Source organism: Alexandromys fortis, unplaced genomic scaffold (assembly GCF_014885135.2).
Source record: "Alexandromys fortis isolate MF-2015 unplaced genomic scaffold, M_Fortis_MF-2015_v1.1 scaffold_117, whole genome shotgun sequence".
Classification (NCBI taxonomy): Eukaryota; Metazoa; Chordata; class Mammalia; order Rodentia; family Cricetidae; genus Alexandromys; species Alexandromys fortis.
This window is the reverse complement of record NW_026068015.1, coordinates 4,892,874-4,915,403: the sequence shown is the minus strand read 5'-3', so window position 1 is coordinate 4,915,403 and position 22,530 is coordinate 4,892,874. Positions and strand designations below refer to the sequence as shown.

At 39.1% G+C, this 22,530-nt stretch overlaps 1 protein-coding gene across 1 annotated transcript in view; it reads right to left on the bottom strand.

Annotated features, from left to right (window-relative positions):
- The window catches only part of Tnip3 (TNFAIP3 interacting protein 3), a 40,298-nt gene that overhangs the window by 10,015 nt on the left and 7,753 nt on the right, over positions 1-22,530 (bottom strand). Inside the window, exons 5-7 of the mRNA XM_050162318.1 lie at positions 20,777-20,902; positions 15,849-15,965; positions 6,168-6,228 (exon numbers count right to left, since the gene is read on the bottom strand). Of these exons, the coding sequence (XP_050018275.1) occupies positions 6,168-6,228; positions 15,849-15,965; positions 20,777-20,902 (304 nt within the window). The remainder of the gene's footprint in view (positions 1-6,167; positions 6,229-15,848; positions 15,966-20,776; positions 20,903-22,530) is intronic.

Sequence of the window (22,530 nt, the reverse complement as noted above, 5' to 3'; positions counted from 1 at the left end):
GTCAACTTCCTGTTGCCTACAAGATGTAGGAGTCTCAGCAACTTCTGCAGTACCACCATGGTGCATGCTGCCATGTTCCCCAACATGTTGGTAATGGACTAAACCTCTGAAACTGTAAGCAAGCTACCCCAATTAAATGTTTTCCTTATAAGAGTTGCTGTGGTCAAGATGTCTCTTCACAACAACATAAACTGGTACCAGGGACTGCGGTATTTTTATGATAGGCCTGACCATAATCCTGTTTGAAGTAATATGAACTTTGGGAGCTTGGGTTAGGAAAACAGTGGAATGCTGTAAGCACTCCAAAATGGGCCATACTAAGTAGCAGCATGGAACACAGTGGTGTTGAATATGATTTGATGAACGGTGGGGCTACCTCATGAGGTTTCAGAGGAAAAGAATTTAATATGTTGCCTAGAGATTGTTATTGTGATATAGTTGCCTTTAGCCCTTGTCTGAAGAGTCTGCCTGAGGCTAAGGTGAAGAGTTTTGGATTTATTCCATTGGCATATAAAATATCAATCAGCCTAGTATAGATCCTGTTGTATGGTTTTTAGTGATTACTCTAATGAAGATTTATAGTGAAAAAGATGTAAGCTGAGCAGGGTAAATTACAAAATGTAAATTTTGAGAAGAAAAAGAACACCAGGAAGTGGAATGGAGCTAAATTCTATGTTCAAGGAGATAAATAGATTAAGAAATAGAATAAAAGAAGCTAAATTTCCAACTTGTGAAAAGAAACTAAATAGAAGCTAAAAGCCAGATGTGGTGGGATATACCTTTAATCCCAACCCTGGGAAGCCAAAGACTGGGAGATCTCTGAGTTTGAGGCCAGCCTGGTCTAAAGTGCTTATTCAAAGACAGTTGAACTTAGATTGCAAGGAAAACAGAAAGCTGGTGAGGTTTTTTAATTGAAATTATAATTGAAGTAATTGAGCAAGGGGGCTATGTTCCAGCCCCAGGAATCATCAGACCTTGGCAGCTTCAGCCACATGGGTCTTATTTTAGAGTTAAGGATAGAAGAAAAAGAGTTATGGAATAAAGCGACCAAGGTCAGGTGTGTGTTAGGGGCGTCCCTGAATGAAGGCCCAGTGAAGCCATTGTGTGCAGCTGTGAAGGTGAAGCCTAGATTACCTTGGAGACCCCAAAATATTAGAGATGCCAGAGTCATGGGATGTCTGCTGAGGAAAACTGCTATCAGGGAGTTGAACCAGCAAAAAGGAAAGAAGTGTGTTGCAGGAAGCAAAGGTGGAAGGAAGTGGAGACGCAGAGTTTGGAGTCTGCCCAGCTGGTTTTCAGTCTGGGTTTGGTCCAGTATTTCCTCACTATGCCCCCTTCCCTGTATTTTGGAATGGTGAGGCATATCTAGTGCCATTATATGTCAGAAGTGTATGTTATCTGCTTTTTGATTTTAATTTTGCAGGGGATTACAGTTAAGAGATTGCATGAGTCTCACAAGAGACTTTGGACTTTGAAACAAGTTTTAGACTATGGGTATTTTGAAGTTGGACCAAATGCATTTTGCATTATGATAGTCTTACAAACTTATGGATGCCAGGTATTGGAATGTGGTAGTTTGAATGTAACTGGCCCCCTTAATCTATTAGGGAGTGGCACTACTAGGAGGTGTGGCTTTGTTGGAGGTGATTATGACCTTGTTGGAGGAGGTGTGTTAATTTGGGGGCAGGCTTTAGGTTTTTTATGCTCAGGATACTACCCAATGTGTGACTCTCAGCTACTCCTGCAACACGCATGCCACCATACTCCCTGCAAAAGTCCAAAAATGGACTGACCCTCTGAACTGCAAACAGCCACCATATTTTTTTTATAAGAGTTGCCACTGTCATGGTATCTCTTCATAGCAATAGAAACCTAACCAAGATACTATGTATCTATTAATGGGCAAATAAGTTTTGTACAGGATAGGATATTATTAAATCACAACATAATGAGACCCTCTTGTCTACAACAGAATGGATAGAACTAAGGGTTGTTTTCTTAAGCAAAATGATCCAGACACAAAAACACAAATACCAGATGTTCTCTTTCACATATGAAATGCTAAACTCTTTCGTCTCAAAGCAGAAGAGAATACGGTAGTAATCACTAGATGCTAAGAAGGGTGGCTAGCATTTGGGGGAATATAGGAAAGTGGATAGTGAATATCAAAGACAGAACTATGGGTGGCCAGAGCATGCCAGAACTTCTTACATCTTGTAAAGAGCTAGAATATCTCAAGGGTTCCATATACTCAGAGACAGTGAGTATACAAAGTGCTAACCATCCTGATTGACCAGTGTGAGCCACACGTGAACAGAAATCCCACACTGTGCCTCATATATAGTTACATACTCATTAAGAAAAAGAAATAAAAAATAAAATAGTCATACTTCTAGGGGTTGCTCCTGATCACAGAAGTAAAATACTTTAAGTAGTTTTCACATTAAAAAATATATACAGGAATACTAAAAGAAGTAACTTTTGTTTATGTGTTATCAGAAAAATAATTTAGTTTTTTCACTCACTTTTTCTTCCATCATTTTATTCCTAGTATTTCCAATCTAAACATGTTATACTAATGAACAATGTTCTTGAAGAGTAGATAAATATGTTAGTCAGATAACAAGGACTACTGCCATTAAACAATCATATGTATGTGATGGTTTGATTTCATGGTCATTTAACACAATCTAGAATGGACTGGGAAGGGACTCTCAGTAAGGAACTGTCTGGGTTAGGTTGGGTTGTAGGCGTGCCAGTGAGGGATTTTCATATTTTTGTTAATTGAGATGGAAAGAGCCACTCTGCATGTGAACAGTACCATTTCATGGGCTGGGTCCTGGAGAGAGTGAAAGAGAGATATCAGTCCATTGGTTTAGAACTATGAGTCAAATAAATCCTTTCTCCTTTAAGTTGCTTTGATCAGGGTACTTTATCGCAGCAGCAGGGATGAAGCTAAGACAATGTATATTTAAAATATTCAAACCTATGATTTCTTAGTAATCATCACCATTACGTGCATATATGAACATCCAAAACAACTGAGTTAAAATTACAGATCTAAAGGGACTCCCAGCAAATGAACCAAAGCACAGCAAGATGCACTGGTAAAGATAATGAAAGCATAGGATTCATTGTGATGAGGACAGGTTCAGAGACTTGCTGAATACAGCCTAATTTGAGCTATGAAACAGCTACAGAGTAGAAGGGGGAAGTAGGAACCCGAAGAGTTAATTCTGCATAAGGAATTTATCTGGTATCCCCAGCCCACAAAGAGTCATCCTCCTGCTGTATCCAGACACAGTCAGTGACAGTGCTGTGGGAACAGAGAATGACAGGCTTCAATAGCAGCTATCCTGAGAGGCTCTGCCAGTCCTTTCATGCATGAGTTAGGTAGTGATATGTTTACTAATATTATATACAGTGCTGTGTCTTTTCCTAGTGATAGTCTAAACATCAGATAAAGAAAACACAGTGCTTTCTGTTTGTGTTGTATAGTGGTTTTTATGCCCTCCTTCGGAGCAATTGTGTTGTTTGTAGAATGAGTTCATTACTTTTAGTTATAATAAAAAATTAGAAAAAGGCAAAATACATATTGCGAGTGCAAAGAAATTGTTGAAAATTAAACATTACCGAAATAAGAACTTCCATTCTCCTTTTTAGCATTTCTAATATAGTAATGGGAGTGAGCTTTCAAAGACACTGTCAATTGAAATTGAAATCACAAGGTTTGCAATCCTGTGTGTAAAAGAATCTAAATTCAGTGCTAAATTGCACTGTGAAATTAAAATGATACTAAAATTCTCCACAGCTCAATTCCTTACATATGAGGTAGAATAAAGCACACTTATGCTAGAGTATTGCTGATAAGATTAAAAGAAACAATGTTATAAAACTACTGAAGTTGGCACATTACAGGTCTTTTCTTGATTGTAGTGTTATTGTTGAAGATGCTGTTATGTTATAAGTTTATGAACCATAAAGCTAACTATATTTTCTTAGGCAGATATGTCAGTAGATGTTATATGACTAATAAGTTTCATTTTACATGTTTTATTTAGATTACAAATATCATAATTAATTCATATTTTATGTGATTGTTATCTTCTGTGACTTTGGCTTTGGATGACTTTGATAGTAATGTGCAAATGACTGGCTAGCGAATTCTCTATTGTATTGTGTCTTTTAATGACTAAAACTGTAGCACGTGGTGATAATGCTTATTTTCATTACAGACCAATAGAAAGTGGAAAAGTATACCATGTCGCATTTCAATGTCTTTCAAAACTATAGACATTATGCAATAGTCCTGGCTAAGCATAGGCCTTTCTAATTAATTTCTCCATTATAAAGGAACCCAAAATTTTATTGGTGATATTTGTAATCTATCTGTAGTAGAAAACAAAACAATTCAAAAGTCTAGTTACTTGTCTGTAATATATCTGGATATTTTATTAGAGAATCCCCATTTTTGTAATGTTTCCTAGCATTCACATGATGTTTTGGCAAAGAATGTAACTACATTCTACCTGTGTCCTGAGAACTTGAGAGAAGTTGAATTTAAAGACAATTTGTTTGGTTGAGGAAGGGAATAAAAGCAAGCTTGCAGTTTCACACAGAGTGCAGACAATGAAGCAGCTCTGATTTTTCAGAACAGCTTCACTGATAAGAAAGATGGCATTCAGCATTAGAACCAATATAAAATGTGACTTTAAGATAAGACCCACTCATTAGAGGCTCCAATTTATAAAAATTCAAATTTACACGAAAGGAAAAAGCCTGAACTGAGAAAACATCCAAAGGAATTCCCTGTTCCTCAGAAGTGGAAATGCAACAGAGAGCTTTCCCAGGCTCAGAGCACAGAAGCTGATGTAACTGTGGTCCAATTGCCCCAGGTTACATCTACTGATGGCAGCAGAGCTTGGCAATGTAATCCACATGGTGTTGGGTTAGAGGAAACACAAGGTTGCAAGTGTCATGGAGTTCTGCTCCATTCCGTGGTTTCAGAGAGCAGCTGAGGTCAGGCAACATGTGGTAGGATTCAAGTCCCTGCAAAGAGGTCTTCAGAGACCATTTTGTAAGGCTGTGAAAGTAGAGCCGAGGTGGCTATAGAGACTCCAGGATATTGGAGATGCCATCAACATGGGATATTTGTCATGGAGACTTGTGGGCATGGATTGATGCTGGGCCAAGAGAGAGGAAATGTGCACTGCAGATATCAGAGCAAGGGGGTGTAGCATGTTAAAAACTAAAATTAACTCAGCTTGGATTTAAATGTGATAGCATTTCAAGTACAAGTTAAAGCTACAGAGCTTCTCTTGAGGCATCTAGAAAAATACACATCTCTGAAAATGAACAAGGTCAAGTTAGTGTGTGTCACAGAAGGCTTTAAATGGATGAGAATAGCAGAGGGACTCTACTTATAATTCTGTTCAAAATACCCACTCCTGGAAGACCTAAAGGTACTGTTCAAGCAAGCAGAAAGTAAGGCTGATTCTAGAGAAAAGGCGAGACTAGTAAAGCAAAGAAAAATGAGCCTGACAGGCATTATCAGTCTTGAATATTTTGCATTTGGTATTTTCCCTACTTTACCATGTGTCTTGTGGTTACATGTGGAGGAAGCATTGTGTGAGACGGGTACTGTGGGCAACTCTGGCAGAACAGAAAAGACTGTTTCCTTAGAATCTGCCATCACATCTCAAGGAAAAACTGTTCTGAGCTTTGAAATCCTGGCTCTTAGGACATCATGGCATGATCAGGATTTCAAGCTCCTCCTTAGCTACAGAGTGAGTTTGAAGCTATTAGTCTCAAAACAAAATGAACAAGAGCCTTCCTTGACTCCCCCTGGGCTGTGGGGTTGCATCTGTCCTTTGGGGTAGAATTAGAGTGCTGTTGATGTTACTGGGTATGGCTCTACTTAATGTTTTCATTTCTAAGTCTTTGAGCCTGGAATAGGAGCAGAAGAGAGAACCAAGACATACGTTTCTTTCATCATGTTACCATTGTCTGGAGGAGTTCATACCAGACCACCAAATTAGAATTGTGTGTGCGTGACAGAGCTACACAGGAAGCCTTCCCTAGTACAAACAAATATTGAATAAGCCTTCCCCTAAAGACCCCACTTGTATGTAAACATGAAAGAACGCCCATTAAAGCTGTGCTCTTACCATGTGCCTTGTGCTGTACATGTGGAGGAGTCTGGTTAAGAGCATTCCACTGATAGTCTGGCTGTGGGAAAAATAAAGCATCATTACAGAAATATAGACTTCAAAAAAGGCATTGTGGCACATTACAATATAATTATACAGTGTGGATTTTATTAAGCAGTCAACTGTCAACACACAAAAAAGTCATCTTAATACAAATCTTTGCCAATCTTCCTCATCTCACCCCCTTACCTCAGCCCCCCTGCATGTGCCTGGCTAGAGTTCCTGTGACTTGGAAGTTATACATTTTCTGTTTCTTTCTTCCTCCCCCCCTCCCTTCTTTCCCTCTTCCCTCTCTTGCTTTCTTTTTTCTTTTCTTTCCTTTCCTTCATCCTCCGGCCTCTCTCTTTTCAGTCTTGATTAATTTTTGTCAACTAGACATAAAGTAGGATCACCAGGGAAGAGGGAACCTAACTGAGGCATATTGCTTCTTTCAGGCCATATGCATACTTATGGGGCATTAACAATATATGTGGGAGGACCTATATTACTGTGCACAGTGCCACCCGTGGGCAGTTGGTCCTCGTATAAGAAATTACGCTGTGCAAGCCATGGGGAGCAAGTAGCATTCCTTCAGGGTCTCAGCTTTAGTTCTTGCGTTCAGGTTCCTGCTTTATGCTCCTACTATGGCTTCCTTCAATGATGAACTGTGATGCAGGCATGTAAGTCAAATAAACCCTTTCCTCCCCAAGTTGATTTCAGTCAGTGTTTTATCATAGAAAGAGACAATATCTAGAACATCCCCTCCTCTACCCCCCTCTCTGTTCCCTACTCTCTCTGTTCTTCTCCCTGTCTTGAAATGATGTGTTTGGATCTATGAAGAAGTATAAACATCTTTGAAATCTTACAATCTCATGCAAATCAAATAAAGAACATATTGCTGTCAATAAATACTACTTTAATACCTTCATTTGCAGGCAATAAGAAAGCCAGGAACAAAAAATACAAACTTAATATTTTCTAGTGGATTATTAAAGAGTCCACAGATATCTTGGGAATTCAGCAAGCAGTTCAGTAGGCAAAGCAGGACAAAGCTTCCCCCTCGCACTGAAGCTTTAAAAAAGGTAGTCTCTACATTATACAGCAGTTATACTGAAAAGATTAGACTTTTTCTCACTTAAAATTTCCTCCTAAGTTTACACCTAAGTGTTGGCTCTCAGGGAATAAGCCAGCAGCATTGAATAAGTTATACATTTTTATGTTAGCTAGTTTTATATCAACTTGACACAAGCTGTAGTCATCTAAGAGGAGGGAACATCAATTCAGAAAATGCTTACCTAAGATCTGGCTGTAGGCAAGCCTGTAGGCCATTTTAATTAATGTATTGTGGGTGATACCACTCCTGGAATAGTAGCCCTGGGTTCTATAAGAAAGCATGCTGAGCAAGCCACAAGGAGCAAGCCAGTAAGCAATACTCCCCCATGGCCTCTGCATCAGCTCCTGCTTTCATGTTCCTCCCCAGTTTGAGCTCCTGCTTTGGTTTCCCTTCATGGACTGTCATTCAGGATATATAAATCAAACAAACCCTTTCCTTCCCAACCCTCTTTTGGTGATGTTGTGTCACCACTTACTATCCTAAACTGCCAAGAAAGTTCCAAGCCAACGTCTTTGCATTTAACTTCTTGGAGTGAAGAGTCACAATCTCTTCTCGTCCATACAGTTGGTCTAATTTTCTGCTCACACTCACACGATGTCCTTTTTTTCCCCATTCTCCCACAGATAATGCAGGCCTTGGGCTCAATTGTTTAATTCTATCCTAAATATAAGGCAAGGAAAATTAGCCAGCTTAGAGAATTCACAAGGTGGCCGCAACAGCAATCTGTAGTGAATAGCAAATACAAAACTCAGTGGAAAAGCTCAACTACCATAGTTTATTTAGTTCAGTTACCAAGAAAGGCAGCCTTTGCAGAAGCCTAACCCACCTCACCCCTCAGACACCCAGGCTCTTGGCTCCTTTGGCCCATGAAAGAACCACAAGAGGAAATGAGATCAGCTCTATCTCTTTATCTTCTCCTTTATTTTAAGATGTCTCAAGTAACACATAGGATAAGTGATGTACGCCCTGGCTTTATATTCCAGGAGAGCTGCCAAAATGAGGTAATAAAGTGTAATCTTACCAACATTATTAGATGCGATTTAATTCAGGCTTTGATATAAAGAATGATGAATTATTCTTTTAAAACTCACCTCAGGCTTTGTTACACTGATTTCATACAACAGAATACTGCTTAAAACATAAGCCTTTACATTGCTTTCATCAAATATTGGCCTTTTGGGTGATAATTTTATGATCTGGAGTTCCTTGCCTTTTCTAATCAACAGGGATAGTTTACTACACCATAGGACATGAATTCTTCCTTCTTCCTGTTAATGAAGGCTTGACAGAAGCACCCAACCATCTCCATTCCTACATAAAGTTGAATTATTTTTGTACCTTGTATTTCACAAGACTATCCAATTTCCCAAACTGTAGAACTCCTTTTCCTTATGTTTCCCACAAACTTAATTTACTTCTACATCCTTGAACGAAAGGTTCTAAAAGAATGATGGCCGAGGTTGAAAAGCCCCAGAAGTGTATGGTAAATATAGATGACCAGGAGGGCCAGTAACAAAGACAGAGAGCAGATGTGACTAACAACTTGCCACATCAGGGAAAGACTCAGGTCCAAAAAAAGACATCACTAAATTCCAGTGCCCTTCTGCCATCAAATAGTCTTCATCTTCTCCCATAGTGAAGGATTTTAGTTATGCTTTCCACACAAAAGTACAAAGGTTCCAGGCAACTGGGAGAAAAACATTTATTTAAGTGCTTTGCTAGGAAAACCCTACTTCCAGTATCAGAGTTGGGTCATGGTTTGATGTGGGAGTGTCATCTATCTGTTGCTTTCATTGGTTAATTAATAAAGAAACTGCTTGGCCTTTGATAGACCAGCCCTTAGATAGGTGGAGTAGACAAAACAGAATTCTGGGAGAAAGAAAGCTGAGTCAGGCAGTCGCCATAGCTCTCCTCTTCAAGATGGAAGCAGGTTAAGATCCTTCCCAGTAAGACACCACCTCGTGTTGTTACACAGATTATTAGAAATGGGTTAATCGAGATTTGTGAGTTAGCCAGTAAGAGGATAGAGTTAATAGGCCAAGCAATGTTTAAAAGAATACAGTTTCTGTGTAATTATTTCGGGTAAAGCTAGTCGTGCAAGAGCTGGGCGGGAACACAGCCTGCTGCTCCTCCTACAATGGTTACTTTTGGGCAGGGAGAGTTGTCTGGTCATTCCAAGATGCAGAAAATATATGACCATTCCACACGGATGAAGACTCTGCCCATGCTGGCAAAGCAGAGAAGAATCAAATAGTGATTATAGGGGTGGAAGGACAGCAAGAGTGCTCTGGACATCAAGAGACTCATTCAGGTTGACAGGCCAAATCAATTCCATTCACAAGTAATTACTCAATTATCCTGGCAGACACAGCTGCAACGGAGATTTTTAGTGGGCTACTTTTTCTTGAATATTCCATGAAAGTCCTTTTTAACTGGAAAGCTCAAAACTCCTTTGCATGTACCTAGAAATATTCAGAGTAATTCAATACCATTTTATAACCAAAGAGAACATCACAGTTGTTTGGTTTGGTTTGGTTATATTTACTTTGTTCATCTTGTATGTAAAACTGTACTTTGGGTGGTGTCATGTGATAATTGAGAATGGCCTGTATAAATAGATTTGTTTAAGAAATTAGAGTTCAATTTGGTATCTTTTACTTAATCTACACATATCCCTATGTCTTATGGGTTCAGTGTTTTAAGGTTAATTATAGTGGACATGGACCAGTGGAAGATTGCAAATAAGAGGTTAGGTAAAAGAGGTGCTCTTATTTAAGAGATATACATCATTTCCACCAACAGACATTCCTATAAACTCATATGCTGGAAGAGGAAATCTTACTCAGTGCTCTGTGGTTTTTGGTACTCATGGGATCTGCAGATGGAAAACCAGGCCACAGTTACAGGCTGAGAGACACATCTGGGGAGAGCAATAGTATCAGTTTACTGCAAGTAGGGAAAATTTAGAAGTTTCACTGACACTTGCTATATACAACCAGTCTTTGTTTACATTTGAAAGTTTAGTCTAATCTATCGTAATACTTGGTCAAAACAATAAATGTCAATAAGAACTTATGTGTGATAGAAGTGTCTCATGAAGTAAGTCTTGCACAAAATGGCACTATCATTAAGGAAATCTGGAATACTTGAGAACACCTAAGAACTGCATTTCTCAGGTGCATGTGGGTTTGTGAAGGGATCTGTACTTGCTGGAACCTACTCTGACACACCCTGTGTACCTGTGATATACTCTGAGAGGCACATGTATTCTGGTGCGGGAGAATTGTCTGTATTCTGTCAATCATGTTATAAATAAACGCTGATTGTCCAGGCAGAAAGTATAGGCAGGAAAACCAGACAGGAAGTAGAAATGATGCAATGAGAACAGGAGAATTCTGGGATGGAGGAAGTTGATTCCTCCCACTCCTGCCCAGGCCACCGAAGCAGCAGGATGTGATCTGCCTCACTGAAAAAGATACTGAGCCACATGGCTAACATCAGAAAAATGGGTTGGTTAATCAAGATGTGAGAATTAGCCACATGAGAGGCTAGATCTAATGGGCCAATCAGCTTATAATTTATGGAGACCTATGTGTGATTTTCTTTAGGGCTAAACAGTTGTGGGGTATTGGGTGAGACAGAAACACAAACAAACAGCAGGCCCCTCATGTTATAGGGTTCCATGACCTCTGCAATTCCTAAGTACTATCTAGTCACTGACTTTTTTAGGAATAGTGAAAACATGGATGGTTCTGGACCATCTACTGCATGATTAGAAAAAGATTTCACTTGAACCACGAGAAATGTGGGGGAAAAAATTTGTAGATTAAAGACAAGAGGACTTGTGTATGGGCCAAAATACCCATTTTAGTTGCTTGCTTTGTAGTTTTCCCCCTCTATTTGACAAGAGTTTATATACAGAAAAAGATGTTATCTATCAGGAGATTTCAAATCATTAGTTCCCAAATTGATTTTGACTCAGCTATGAGTGACCTGCTCATCCAAGGGTGGGTGTGTTGCCAGCAATGATGCCAACTGAACTGCCCTGCCTGCGATATGTTGATTCTATCTTGAAATTCCCAAAGGCAAGTTAGAAAGTCAGATAACTTTAAGTGTTATACAAATTCGTCAGTTCATACCATTCTTTCTTGGTAAATGTAGTTGGATATAAACACAGACACTTCCACCACTTGCTAAATAAATTGGAATTGGTCAGCCTGCCATTGAGACTCTCTCTGCATGTTTGCAAAGTATGGTATGTGTTGACGTGGGACAGCAGCTGCCCTGTGACCTTCTGTACAGTCAGCATCGTCTCCCTGTCTCTCTGTACCACAGCATGATCTCCACCTGATAGATGAGGACTCTGGGACACAGACAGCTATGTTGTTCAGAGCCACACTGCTTTGCTTTATGTCTTCACACTGTTTAAGGCCCATCTTTGTCTTGCAAAATCAACAGCCTGGGATCCTTCCTACCTGATACACCCAAAAGGAGCTGGCTTTTGATTTCTTAGTCAAAACCATTGATATCCTACATCCCATGTTCTGTATCACCACAGATACAGTATGGCCAAATGTCCTTGTCAATACACTTAATAAGACCAAATCATCTCCTGTACCTTTTTTTAAATAAATTCTATTATAATTTTACAACAATGAATGAGACATTAAAAGTATTTGGCTGCCATAGCTTGAAAGAAAAATTCTAATAAAAAATTTAAAAAGTAAGAAGGAAAAGAAGAAAAAAAAGAGGAATTGTAGTTGCTTCTGGGAGGCCTAAGACCCCTGAGAGATAAATGGCACCCAGGAGTTCTGGCCAATGAAACATCTGAAGTCCATAGGTCAGAAGTGAAACCCACAGGCTTGCTTTATTTTGATGGCACAACACCAAACCCCACTGGTTTTGTCCTATTTTTTTCCAAGGTGAAGCTTGCCATTATTAAAACTTGAGTGTTTTCTCTTAAAAAAAGAAAAAAAAAGAAAAATTCTGATAGACTTAAAATATTACATCTGAGGACGTTTCTTTGCTTATAAGCAAAATTATGCCATATTGTACTTAGAAAACTGATTGTTTTATTGACATTAATAAAAAATTACAAATGTCATGGGAACAAAAGTTATTTGTTGGTCATTCTCCATAATGTTAAATAGATGGATATTTGTTCTTGACTGGACCAGAGCTCCGTAACAGGAAATACATCACCAGACCTCAACACTGAGTTATCATCAATCTGAATTTAATATAATAGGAATAAAATATGTAAGGAAAAAATAATTTGTGCTCAAACAAAAAGAATTAAAGTAGCTTCGCATGTAAGAAATAAATAAGAGAGTAATTTGTTCACTAAGAACACTTAGAATTTTTCACCCATTGTTGTTACTTATTAGAACGAATAAATGATTTTCATAAAATTATCTAATTATATTTTGATCCCCTTTAACTTAATTTTTCTTTATTGCATAAAATACTTTTTAATTTCTTAGAAATGGTTCTGCCAAACCAACTCACATGTAAAATTGAGAATTTTATGTCGGTCCTGGAAAAAGCATCAAGAAAGCAAATTTTAACTCACAATCTACTGTGAATTAAGAAGGAAAGAATGATTAACTTTTTAACTTTTCTTAAAAGACTTAAACATTTTGAAGCAAAATGACCATCTTAGCAGGTCTCAAACCAATTCCCTCCTGACTAAAAGGCATGGCACAGCCTTTCAAGTAAAATGCTCTAGCTATTCTAAGTATAAATCACATTATTTAAGGTGTGTGTGTGTGTGTGTGTGTGTGTGTGTGTGTGTGTGTGTGTAAGATATTAAGATAGAAAGTCATGAGAGGAGAGAAAGAAATCTTAAGGGAAAAAGCATGAAAGTAGAAAGCATATTGAATGAATACATGAACATGAGAAGAGGAGAGGAACATCTGAGAGGAGTGGAGCATCTGAGAGGAGGGGGGCATCTGGGATGAGGGGAGAATCTGGGATGAGGAGCATATCTGAGGAGGAAGAATATCAGGAAGTAGAAGATAAGCAAAGGAGCCACAGGCATAGATATATTTATGAAAATATAATGAAATCCTTTACATTATGTTAACTTCAAAATTATTTAAAAGGTGACATTAACTACATTTTCTTTAATTAACATCAGTATTTACTCATCACAATTGTTTCCTGAGTCTACTCTTTATATATTTTATTACACACAACTTTCTTATTTAATACACTCTTCATGAAACCCGCTTCCTTGAAAGTGTACCAGTTCCATTAATTCTGGAAATCCAACGAAGAAATCCTGGGATTTCTCTATTCATGTGCATTTAAAAATATGTGTGTCTTGGAAGGCAGACACATTCCAGCACAACTCTTCAAAGAAAAGGGCTTCAGAACAATTTGCCTGTATTTGCTTAGTATGTAGTTAAACTCTCAAATCTACCAAGATAAATATTATAAGAAAAAGACCAGAAGAACTCTTATTTCTTAAATAGCCTCTGGGACCCAGTGTCATGGGTAATTCTTTAATACACTTAAGTTGAAAGGAATTTCTAGTAGTTTTTATCTCCTTATAAGAATGTATGGAAATGATTTCATCCACAGTAATAACCTCTTAAAATACCGAGTGACAATCCCCAGAATTCTAAAGGGCTTGAGGTTAAAAAAATAAATAAAATAAAAAAGAACACACATGTGTTTGGCAAAGGTTCTTTGTTCTATACCTGAGAATTCAGTCTGTCTAATAGGGAATGAGAACTTATTTTTCCTTTCAGGCTTTTTAATTATTTTTTAAAAAGATACTATCTGTGCTTTTCCAAACTAAAGCTTTCTTAGTCTCTGTTCATGAATAATCCCCCATGGTGGATATAGAGATACCTATGATTATAATTTTATCTTTGGCTGTTAGAAGAGCCAGTTTACAAATCTTTATTTTTGAGCACACACTAGAAACTCAAAAGTAAATCAGCACAAATAATTTTAAAATTTGTCTTTACTTATTATTTTGTTCCATCGTTCATCGTGGACCACTGGCCAAAGTCATGCACTGCTGTGGTGGAGTAAGTTAAGCATATTCATGAAAGAAGGGCTTTAATGTCTGAACAGTATTTCAAGTTCTAATACAGAGCTAACTAGCAATAGCTCCTACGTGAAACCACAGAATTCCACACACCACACACATTTCATGTGGCACTTGGTGATGTGTCCATTAGAGCTGTTCAGTTAGGAACTAAATGGTTAAAATGTAGATTAGGGTCATTAGTGATAGAGCCATCCAAGCACAGTAGATGGGCTTTGCTTTCCCCTGTGCTGTTATGAACCATTGTATACCTGTCACTGTCTGCATCAAACCCAAACTAAACTAATTACCCAGATACTTCTCCTTGCGGGGGGGGGGGGGGAGAAAAGATGGAACTTTACAGTTTAATTTGAAGATCCTCTATTTCCTTACAAAGTTCACTTGGTGAGCTGGAGAGAGGCTGAGGTAGTGGATGGATGAAACTGATATCTGTCAGTAAACTGTTGATTATCTACCCAAAGATGGGAGGAGCTGAGCTAGCCTGATTGCCAGTGATTCCATATGTGGGGAGAATTCTTTCCCAAGCTACACTTACTGCGACCTGCAGGACTCAGCAGTGGAAAAGGAGTCTGTCTCTAAGTCTGAAGACCTGAATGCAATGCACAGTGGAAGGAGAAAGCCAGCTTTTTCTGATTGACACACAAATCATGTAACATATATGTTTGCACATCCACATATAAATAAATAATTAGCATTAAATTACAAAAAGCAAATGTGACTGAGTAAGCATGGGATAAAATCGAACTCTCTGAACATGGCGGACAATGAGGGCTGATGAGAAGCCAAGGACAATGGCACTGGGTTTTGATCCTACTGCATGAACTGGCTTTGTGGGAGCCTAGCCTGTTTGGATGCTCACCTTCCTGGACCTGGATGGAGGGGGGAGTATCTTGGACTTCCCACAGGGCAGGGAATCTGGACTGCTCTTCAGACTGGAGAGGGAGGGAAAAATGGAGTGGGGGGAGGGGGAGGGAAATGGGAGGCGGGGAGGAGGTGGAAATTTTTTCAATCAATCAATAAATAAATAAAATGAAAAAAAAAAGCAAATGTGTACACTTACCGCTCAGCCAACCAGAGGCCAGCAGCTACAGTGGAATGGCCCTATTGCTACCATTCTCTGAAAAGGGCCAGAGTTTAAAGTGTTGTAGAAATACTCTGTATCTACGTGAGACTCTCAAGACTCACTGCTGAGAGAATCTCACACCAGGGTAATGCACTTGCCACTCTCTTGACTGAGTGATCTTGGGTGAAGCTCCTTAACCCATCCAAAGTTCAATTTCCTCTTTTATGAATTCATCTATGAACAATGGGGCTGAAAAAAATCTCCATTTTTTCCTATTTGGTTTTAAAATTGAATCACTCTAACTAAATAAGAAAATCCTTCCTACTGTTTTAATCGAAAGACAGGCAGACCTGTCCAAAGGAACTTGAACAGAGAGCCCTGTGCTCTCCCAAGATCACTCCACTTCCCACCTCTGCCTCTTACCTGGTGCTTGTGACTTTCCACCTTTGTCCTCATCTCGGTGTGGCTGCACCTGCCTGTACACTTTCTGGAGCCCTCAGAAAGCGAAGTGCTCCTGATTGTCAAGGCATCCTGAAGAGCCTGTGGTAAAAATGAAGCCCACTGTTGACACGAGGTTTACAATGACCTTAGCAATTATTTCATAATTGGTACAATCCCCTCCAGTACAAGATGAAGCATTTATTCTTAATGCTCCCTACATGGCTGGCCTGCTTTTTTTTTCCTTTTGGTTTTCTACATATGTTCATACTTGCCAAATCTCTGTCTTCCACGTGATGATGATGTGTGTTATTCAACCTCGACTATTCAACATAGTAAAGGGGATTACTATGTTGGCCTTCCTGTCACCTAGCTAAGGAAAGTAAAGAGCAAGAGTCTTCTGCAGAGTCTCTGTTTCCCTCCAGTATATTTTCTATCTCTGTAATCTTTCTATTTTGGGGCATCAGAGAGAGCAGACAGCCTCCCTGGACAGTCTCCAGAGCTTCCAAATCCGCAGGTCTAATGAGGGATGCAAGGACACTGCTGTTTAACCACACCTTGTCTCCAAGGCAATCCATATCATGTGGCCAACTGTACAGTCACTGCCTCTAGGCCCTACTGCGTTTCTTTTCTGTTTTGACATTTTCAAGCACTCTATTCCTTGGCCTAGCCAACCATATTTATGATTTATCAAAGCATTTATTTACTCATGACTGTGTGGGGTGGCATGTGCTATAACTTTATGATTTTGTCATGGAATAAGGAGGCAAAGAGAAACTTGCTTTTGCTAGTAACTTCTCATCCTTTATCACGAGCCTGTAGTGCTCATACTTTGATTATGCAAGGACATTAACTCTTGTTTAGAGACTTAGAATTCATGATGAGTTTAATAAAAACGATGTCATTGTGACAGACGTTCTCATCCATGAGTGTCCTCAGTACCACATTTTGACAGTTTATTCATCAGTCAAATGAGTACTCCAGGCATAGAAAGGGTTCATCTCAGAAGTCTACGAATTCACAGCTTACTGAACTTAAGTGAGGTTAATGGATGACCTTAGCAGCAGAGCACTCTCCCCACCACTACACAGTATGGTCACAAAGCAGGCAGGAGAAGCCAGCTTGTAGTCCTGAACAGATATTGTCAGACTGGGAATTCTTTAACAGCATGTCTTAGAACTACACATACCACCTAGCCCGATAGAATGTACATATCAGAACTTTTCAGGAAGAATAACTTATTTTTTTCTTCCTCCAGGGGGAACTTAGAGAAAAAAACAAAGTTGATTAAAAAAAAGTTGGATTTTGTCTTAATTTATTTATTTATTTACGATGGTGTTAGGAATCCTTACAAGTGTGAAACAGAAGTGGCACTTGATCCTTTTGTGACATGCACAAGCTACATAATTCTAGGGAATATCAGGAGAGCCGAACATAATTCTATGCTGTGTAAATGCCAGTAGAGAGAATTCAGGGAGGATTTCACAAATGAATGGCAATTATCAAATGTGCCAGTGCCCAGGACCCACAACTGCATGACTTCTGCAGATACCTTATTTTAATTTCCTGGTTTACTCCGCAATGCTATTCAGGAAATTTTAAAATGAGTCATGCATGAAACGTGAGTTGAATCAACATTTGTTGGTGCTTTCCAACTTCCTTGAACCTCTTCTAGATTAGTCATTTTCACTATCGGTTCTGATACGTTTAGTCAAATGATCGACCCCTGCATTCCCAAAATGATTAGGTGGCAGACAGGTCAATTTTGCACAGGATGGCGTTAGCTGACTCGTCTCAATTCTCACTCTGGCTAGGTATCTAACATTTCTGTAAGAACTTGATATTAGCAAAATCCTGGGGTATTTTCTTCCAAGCAGATGAACTGAGTTGAGTTCAGGCACACATTTGAAAAGCTCATTTAATTACTTGTGTAACTGTCTCTTCCTGAGGTCTTCATTCTTAACCTTGTGTCTCTTCTGAGTGATTGAGTTAGCAAGAAGCTAAAGGTTGATTCTTATTCATGCTCTGGGGAATAGTCAAATATCTCCATATTTATTATAATAGTAAAAAAAGGGGGGGAAAGAAAAGCATTCATCACAAAATCCAAACATCTGACACTTAGGAGCCCTGGGGCTCAGTTGCTAGCACTACTCCCTATTCTAGAACTCTAGCTTCAGGAAATCTAGTGCTTCTTCTGGAATCTCAGGGCTCAAACACATGGAACACATAAAAACAGACAGGCACACACATATAAATAAAAATACACAAGCAATTTAAGTCCAATAGCAATAACTGCAATATTAATATTGTGTATCTGATTAGATATTAACAAATGTGCTAAATGAGTAAGAAAAATCTCAGAAATTATCACTTTATATCTAAGCTTTTAAGGGGCAGTTTCAGTTGAGCAGCATGGGATGAAATCTCTTGAGGTTTTAAGCATTCTTTCATATTCATCACAATGAATCATAAGCAATAAATTATGCATTATGGTAATGTGATGCCTGTTAAATGATGATTCTCAGGTCAAAAACCGATCGTTGCATATGTTGTGTACTTACTAATCTATTCATCCTTTCATCACTCAGTGAACATGTAAGAACTTTGTGTGACAAAGGCCCTGTACTAGACACTCAGGAAACTTCAGTGACCAAAGCAGAAAAAAACAGGGCTACATGCTGGCTGGCTTCTACCAAGCCTTTCCTCCATGAAGATGCATAGGAAAACTGTATTTTATAGCTACTTTGCTATGTGAATAACTACTATATAATATGTCTTATGTTTTTAACCTAAAAATTTATTTTACTTCTACTTAAAAAGAAGCAAGACATATTTATGAGCCCTTATATGCCCTATGGCCACACACTGTATTTACTGTGGCCACCAGGGTTCCTACTATGCCCAAACCTAACTCAAGGAGCTCACAATCAATAGTGGATCAATAGAGATGAGATGATAAATGATAAATGTACATTATTATGTACTGGGTAGCAATAATAAATGCCAAGAAAGAAATCAAAGATTGTATCTGGAATGAGGGCATATAATTTTAATTGAGATGTAAAGAAAAATATTCTTTGGAAAGGTTATATTTGAGTAAAGACATGACTTTTGTTAAATTATTTTTTGCTTAATGAGGTTTTATGTTTCTAGGTACCAAATTATCAAGTTATTTTTCTCCTTAGAGATACACCTGCCTGGCCTGGAGTGAGCTATGGAGATCAGACTGGCCTTGAACCTGAGGCAGAAGTGCTGAGATTATAGCTGTGCACCATAACTGCCTATTTCTTTGAATTTAAAAATGTTCTGTCAACCACAATCACCAATAGCAAAGACTAATGTGCATACAGAAATGAAAAAAAAAATAGAAAACTCTTGTCTGTTTATATGCACAGAGCTTTTGTTTTGGTTTGTTTTTTGTTTGTTTGGGTTTGGAGGGCTTTTCTTTTAGTTTTGGGGCTTTCACATGACAGAAATGAACTTTTTTGCATTCATATGGCAAAATGAACTAGAACATCACATGTAACTGCAGTTATCCTACGTCCTCTGATTTCTATGGAGTAATTTTTCCAGTAGAGGATAAAAAGGAAAAGACATAGAATTAATTTCCCTGAAACTTTGTGTCTGAACACTTTCTTTTTCTCTGAAGGATGAAATGCTGTTTGGAAGTCTTTCTTTATTTTCTTGTTCTTTCTTGAAGAATGACTCATGCTATAAGCAGACCTAATGCTGAATCCGGTTTGCAAGCATCCTGTCAATGATGCCAGCGTACATCTTACCTGGGGTCTTTAATAGCATCTCTGAGCATGGGCTGAAGTGTGGTCCAAAGTTACAGGACTGAATGCAGTGTGAAGGCCGTCAACTGCTCTCTTTTGCTATAGAAGATCATTTCTGTTACTTTGACCATGAAATCCCGAATTGAATGATGTAGATTTCAACTCATTCATATATTTCAACATTCCTGTGTTTACCCTTTGCTTACCTCTTGAAATAACAACAGTATGGGATTTATGTTTTTGTACTGAATTAGTGTACTCATTCCCCAGAATATCACATTAGTTCATTAACTGATCTACATACATATACACACATATATAAACTTATGCACATATACACACATATATACACATACACACATACATGCATATATGCAAACATACACATGTCTACACACATAGATATCACACATGACATATCACACATATACACAGACAGACAGACATATATACACATACACACCTACATATATATACAAACTCAGACATACATGCATATATGCACACACCCACATATTATGTAGACACATACAGATACACACATATATAGAAACATATGCACACATTCACACACTCATCATCTTCCCTTTAAAACAATTTAGTTTCTCCTCTGAGCTTAACCATGAAGCCACATGTTTGCACCCCGAGCCTTGCCTCTTCTGTCAGATCCTACTCATAGTGGACTTAGGCTGGCTCCTTAGGCATCAGACATCTCAGTCTTGAATCTGGCACCAAGCAGGCGTCCATGCATCATGCATGCATCACACCCAGCTCCACAGCCTTCACTTTACAGAGCGGCTTCCTCAGGAAGCTTTTGTGGTCGACCAAGAGATACGTTATTGTTCACAAACACCCAGTGCCGTTATGTGCTTCTTAAAAAAAAAATCCTACTGACGTATATAATTTCTCTTTGTTTCTCCTTTACATGGTCCTCTGCAGGGACAGAAATTCCCCAAAGCATCCTAGCCAAATGTGACTGCCAGCTGTGGCTAGGTGTTCTGTGTAAACCAGAGAGGGACCTCAGGAGATGTAGGACGAGGCACACTGTGGGCTCTACTCTGTTGTGACCCGGCAGGACTCAGCCGCTGCTGAGGTTATTTTACCCTCCATTCTTCTCACCCTACCCTGTTCTGCTACCTTATTGAGTCGTTTAATTTCACAGGCATAATGTTCTTTCTTCCTATTTGCGAGAGCATTGTTTTCCTTCAGCAGCAAATTCTCCTTCTTCAGGGCTCGCAATTCTTCCCTTAGGCTTTCCCTTTCCTTATGAAGAAAAAGACAAGAAAACATGACCCAGATCAAAAACTCCCACAGAGAAGGATAAGGCAGAAATTTGAAGAGACTGGCTCTTTCTGGCAGACAGTCATCCGCCACACATAAGCAAAGAAAGGGGACCTGCAAGGTTTTCTCTAACATTCCTTTGAGCAATGTTCTTGGCGTAGAGGACAGAGCTACTGAACATATTTTCCTTTATGAAAACTTAGGGATACTGTGGTGACCCCCAAAAAACCAGTAAAACTCTAATTCTCACATTCTATAGTCAAATCAATGAGTCTGCGGAGCAATCTACCCCTGTTCCCAAAGGACTGCTTAAAAAAGCATTTATAGGCCTGAAGAGAAAAAAGAAAGGTTACTGAGATAAACTGATGCTAAATAGCTCAAGGCCAGTTGTGCACCCTTCTATATCAGAGACAAGGACCAGAAATTTTAGACAAAAAAGGGCCTTCACTGCAGATAAATATTCAGAGCTCAGCATCACCACAACTACCCTTAAAAGGCAGAAATCCAGCCTTCCAGCGGCTGGCATACTCAGTGCCTCCAACAATCTCCAAGAACTTCACCATTTTACACAACTGAAAGTCCTGATTCTCATCTCTCAACTCTTCATTCTATACAGTAGATTGCAAAATTTGATGGAGTAAATTGGATCCTTAATGAGAATCCAGTATAGAAAAATAAATATTGCAGAATATAGCTCAAGATGAGAAGTAGCTAAAGCAGGGGATTCAAATATTATTTTAGTCACATTCCAATTTGGTAACTAAATTTAAGAAATCAATTTTAGGCAACTTATTTTCTTTAGAAGTGAAAACATCTCATCATCACTTGCTTTAATAGGCTGAACCTACACACTTCGATGAGTCAGTCACAAGAATATTATTTTATTACATCTAGAAAATGTTCCCAAGTTCATGAGAGAAAAGTTACTGAAATTCCAAGTTAGGGTGTAGCTGAAGGAGGCAGTGTGTACTGCATGCCAGAGAGGGGCTTGTCAGAACGCTGTTTCCTGCTTCACCCCAACTGTAACCTCAGCAAGGTGAGCAAGCCTGGGCTGTGGAATGGGAGGTATCGCTCCTCACAGGAGCGAAGATGTTCACAGAGACACTCAGGTCCTTCCTTTGACTGTCAGACTACTGAGATAATGTCTCCAAGGATTTGGAATTTCCCCAGGAATCTCATGCTGGGAATGAAGCCTGGTGCTAGCCCAAGAGATTTTTGTAGGGTTTGGACAGTTTGTCAGACCATCTTGCTGGGCAGACTGAGGCAGGGTGGTGACAGTATCTGCAAAGAACCGTGCCCCAACCAGGACTGCTTAGCAGCAGATGCCGCTTCAGCTCTGTTTAAAACTTAAACTCACGTCAGCACCCTGAAGGTGTTCTTGAGGTCACTGGGCTTCTCTATTGTTCTTCCCAACGTGGGTACACCGACAAAATCTCCTCTCTGCTTTTCATGATTAACTGTCCCTTTAATTTGCCTCTTGAGCACAAGTGGCTGGGACAGGACACCCAGACCCAGATTCTTACCTTAGAGGTTCTGCTAACAGTCTTGTCAGACTTTCTGCCTTCACAATGACAGCGGCAAGACTGCCCATGAGAATACACATACTTGTT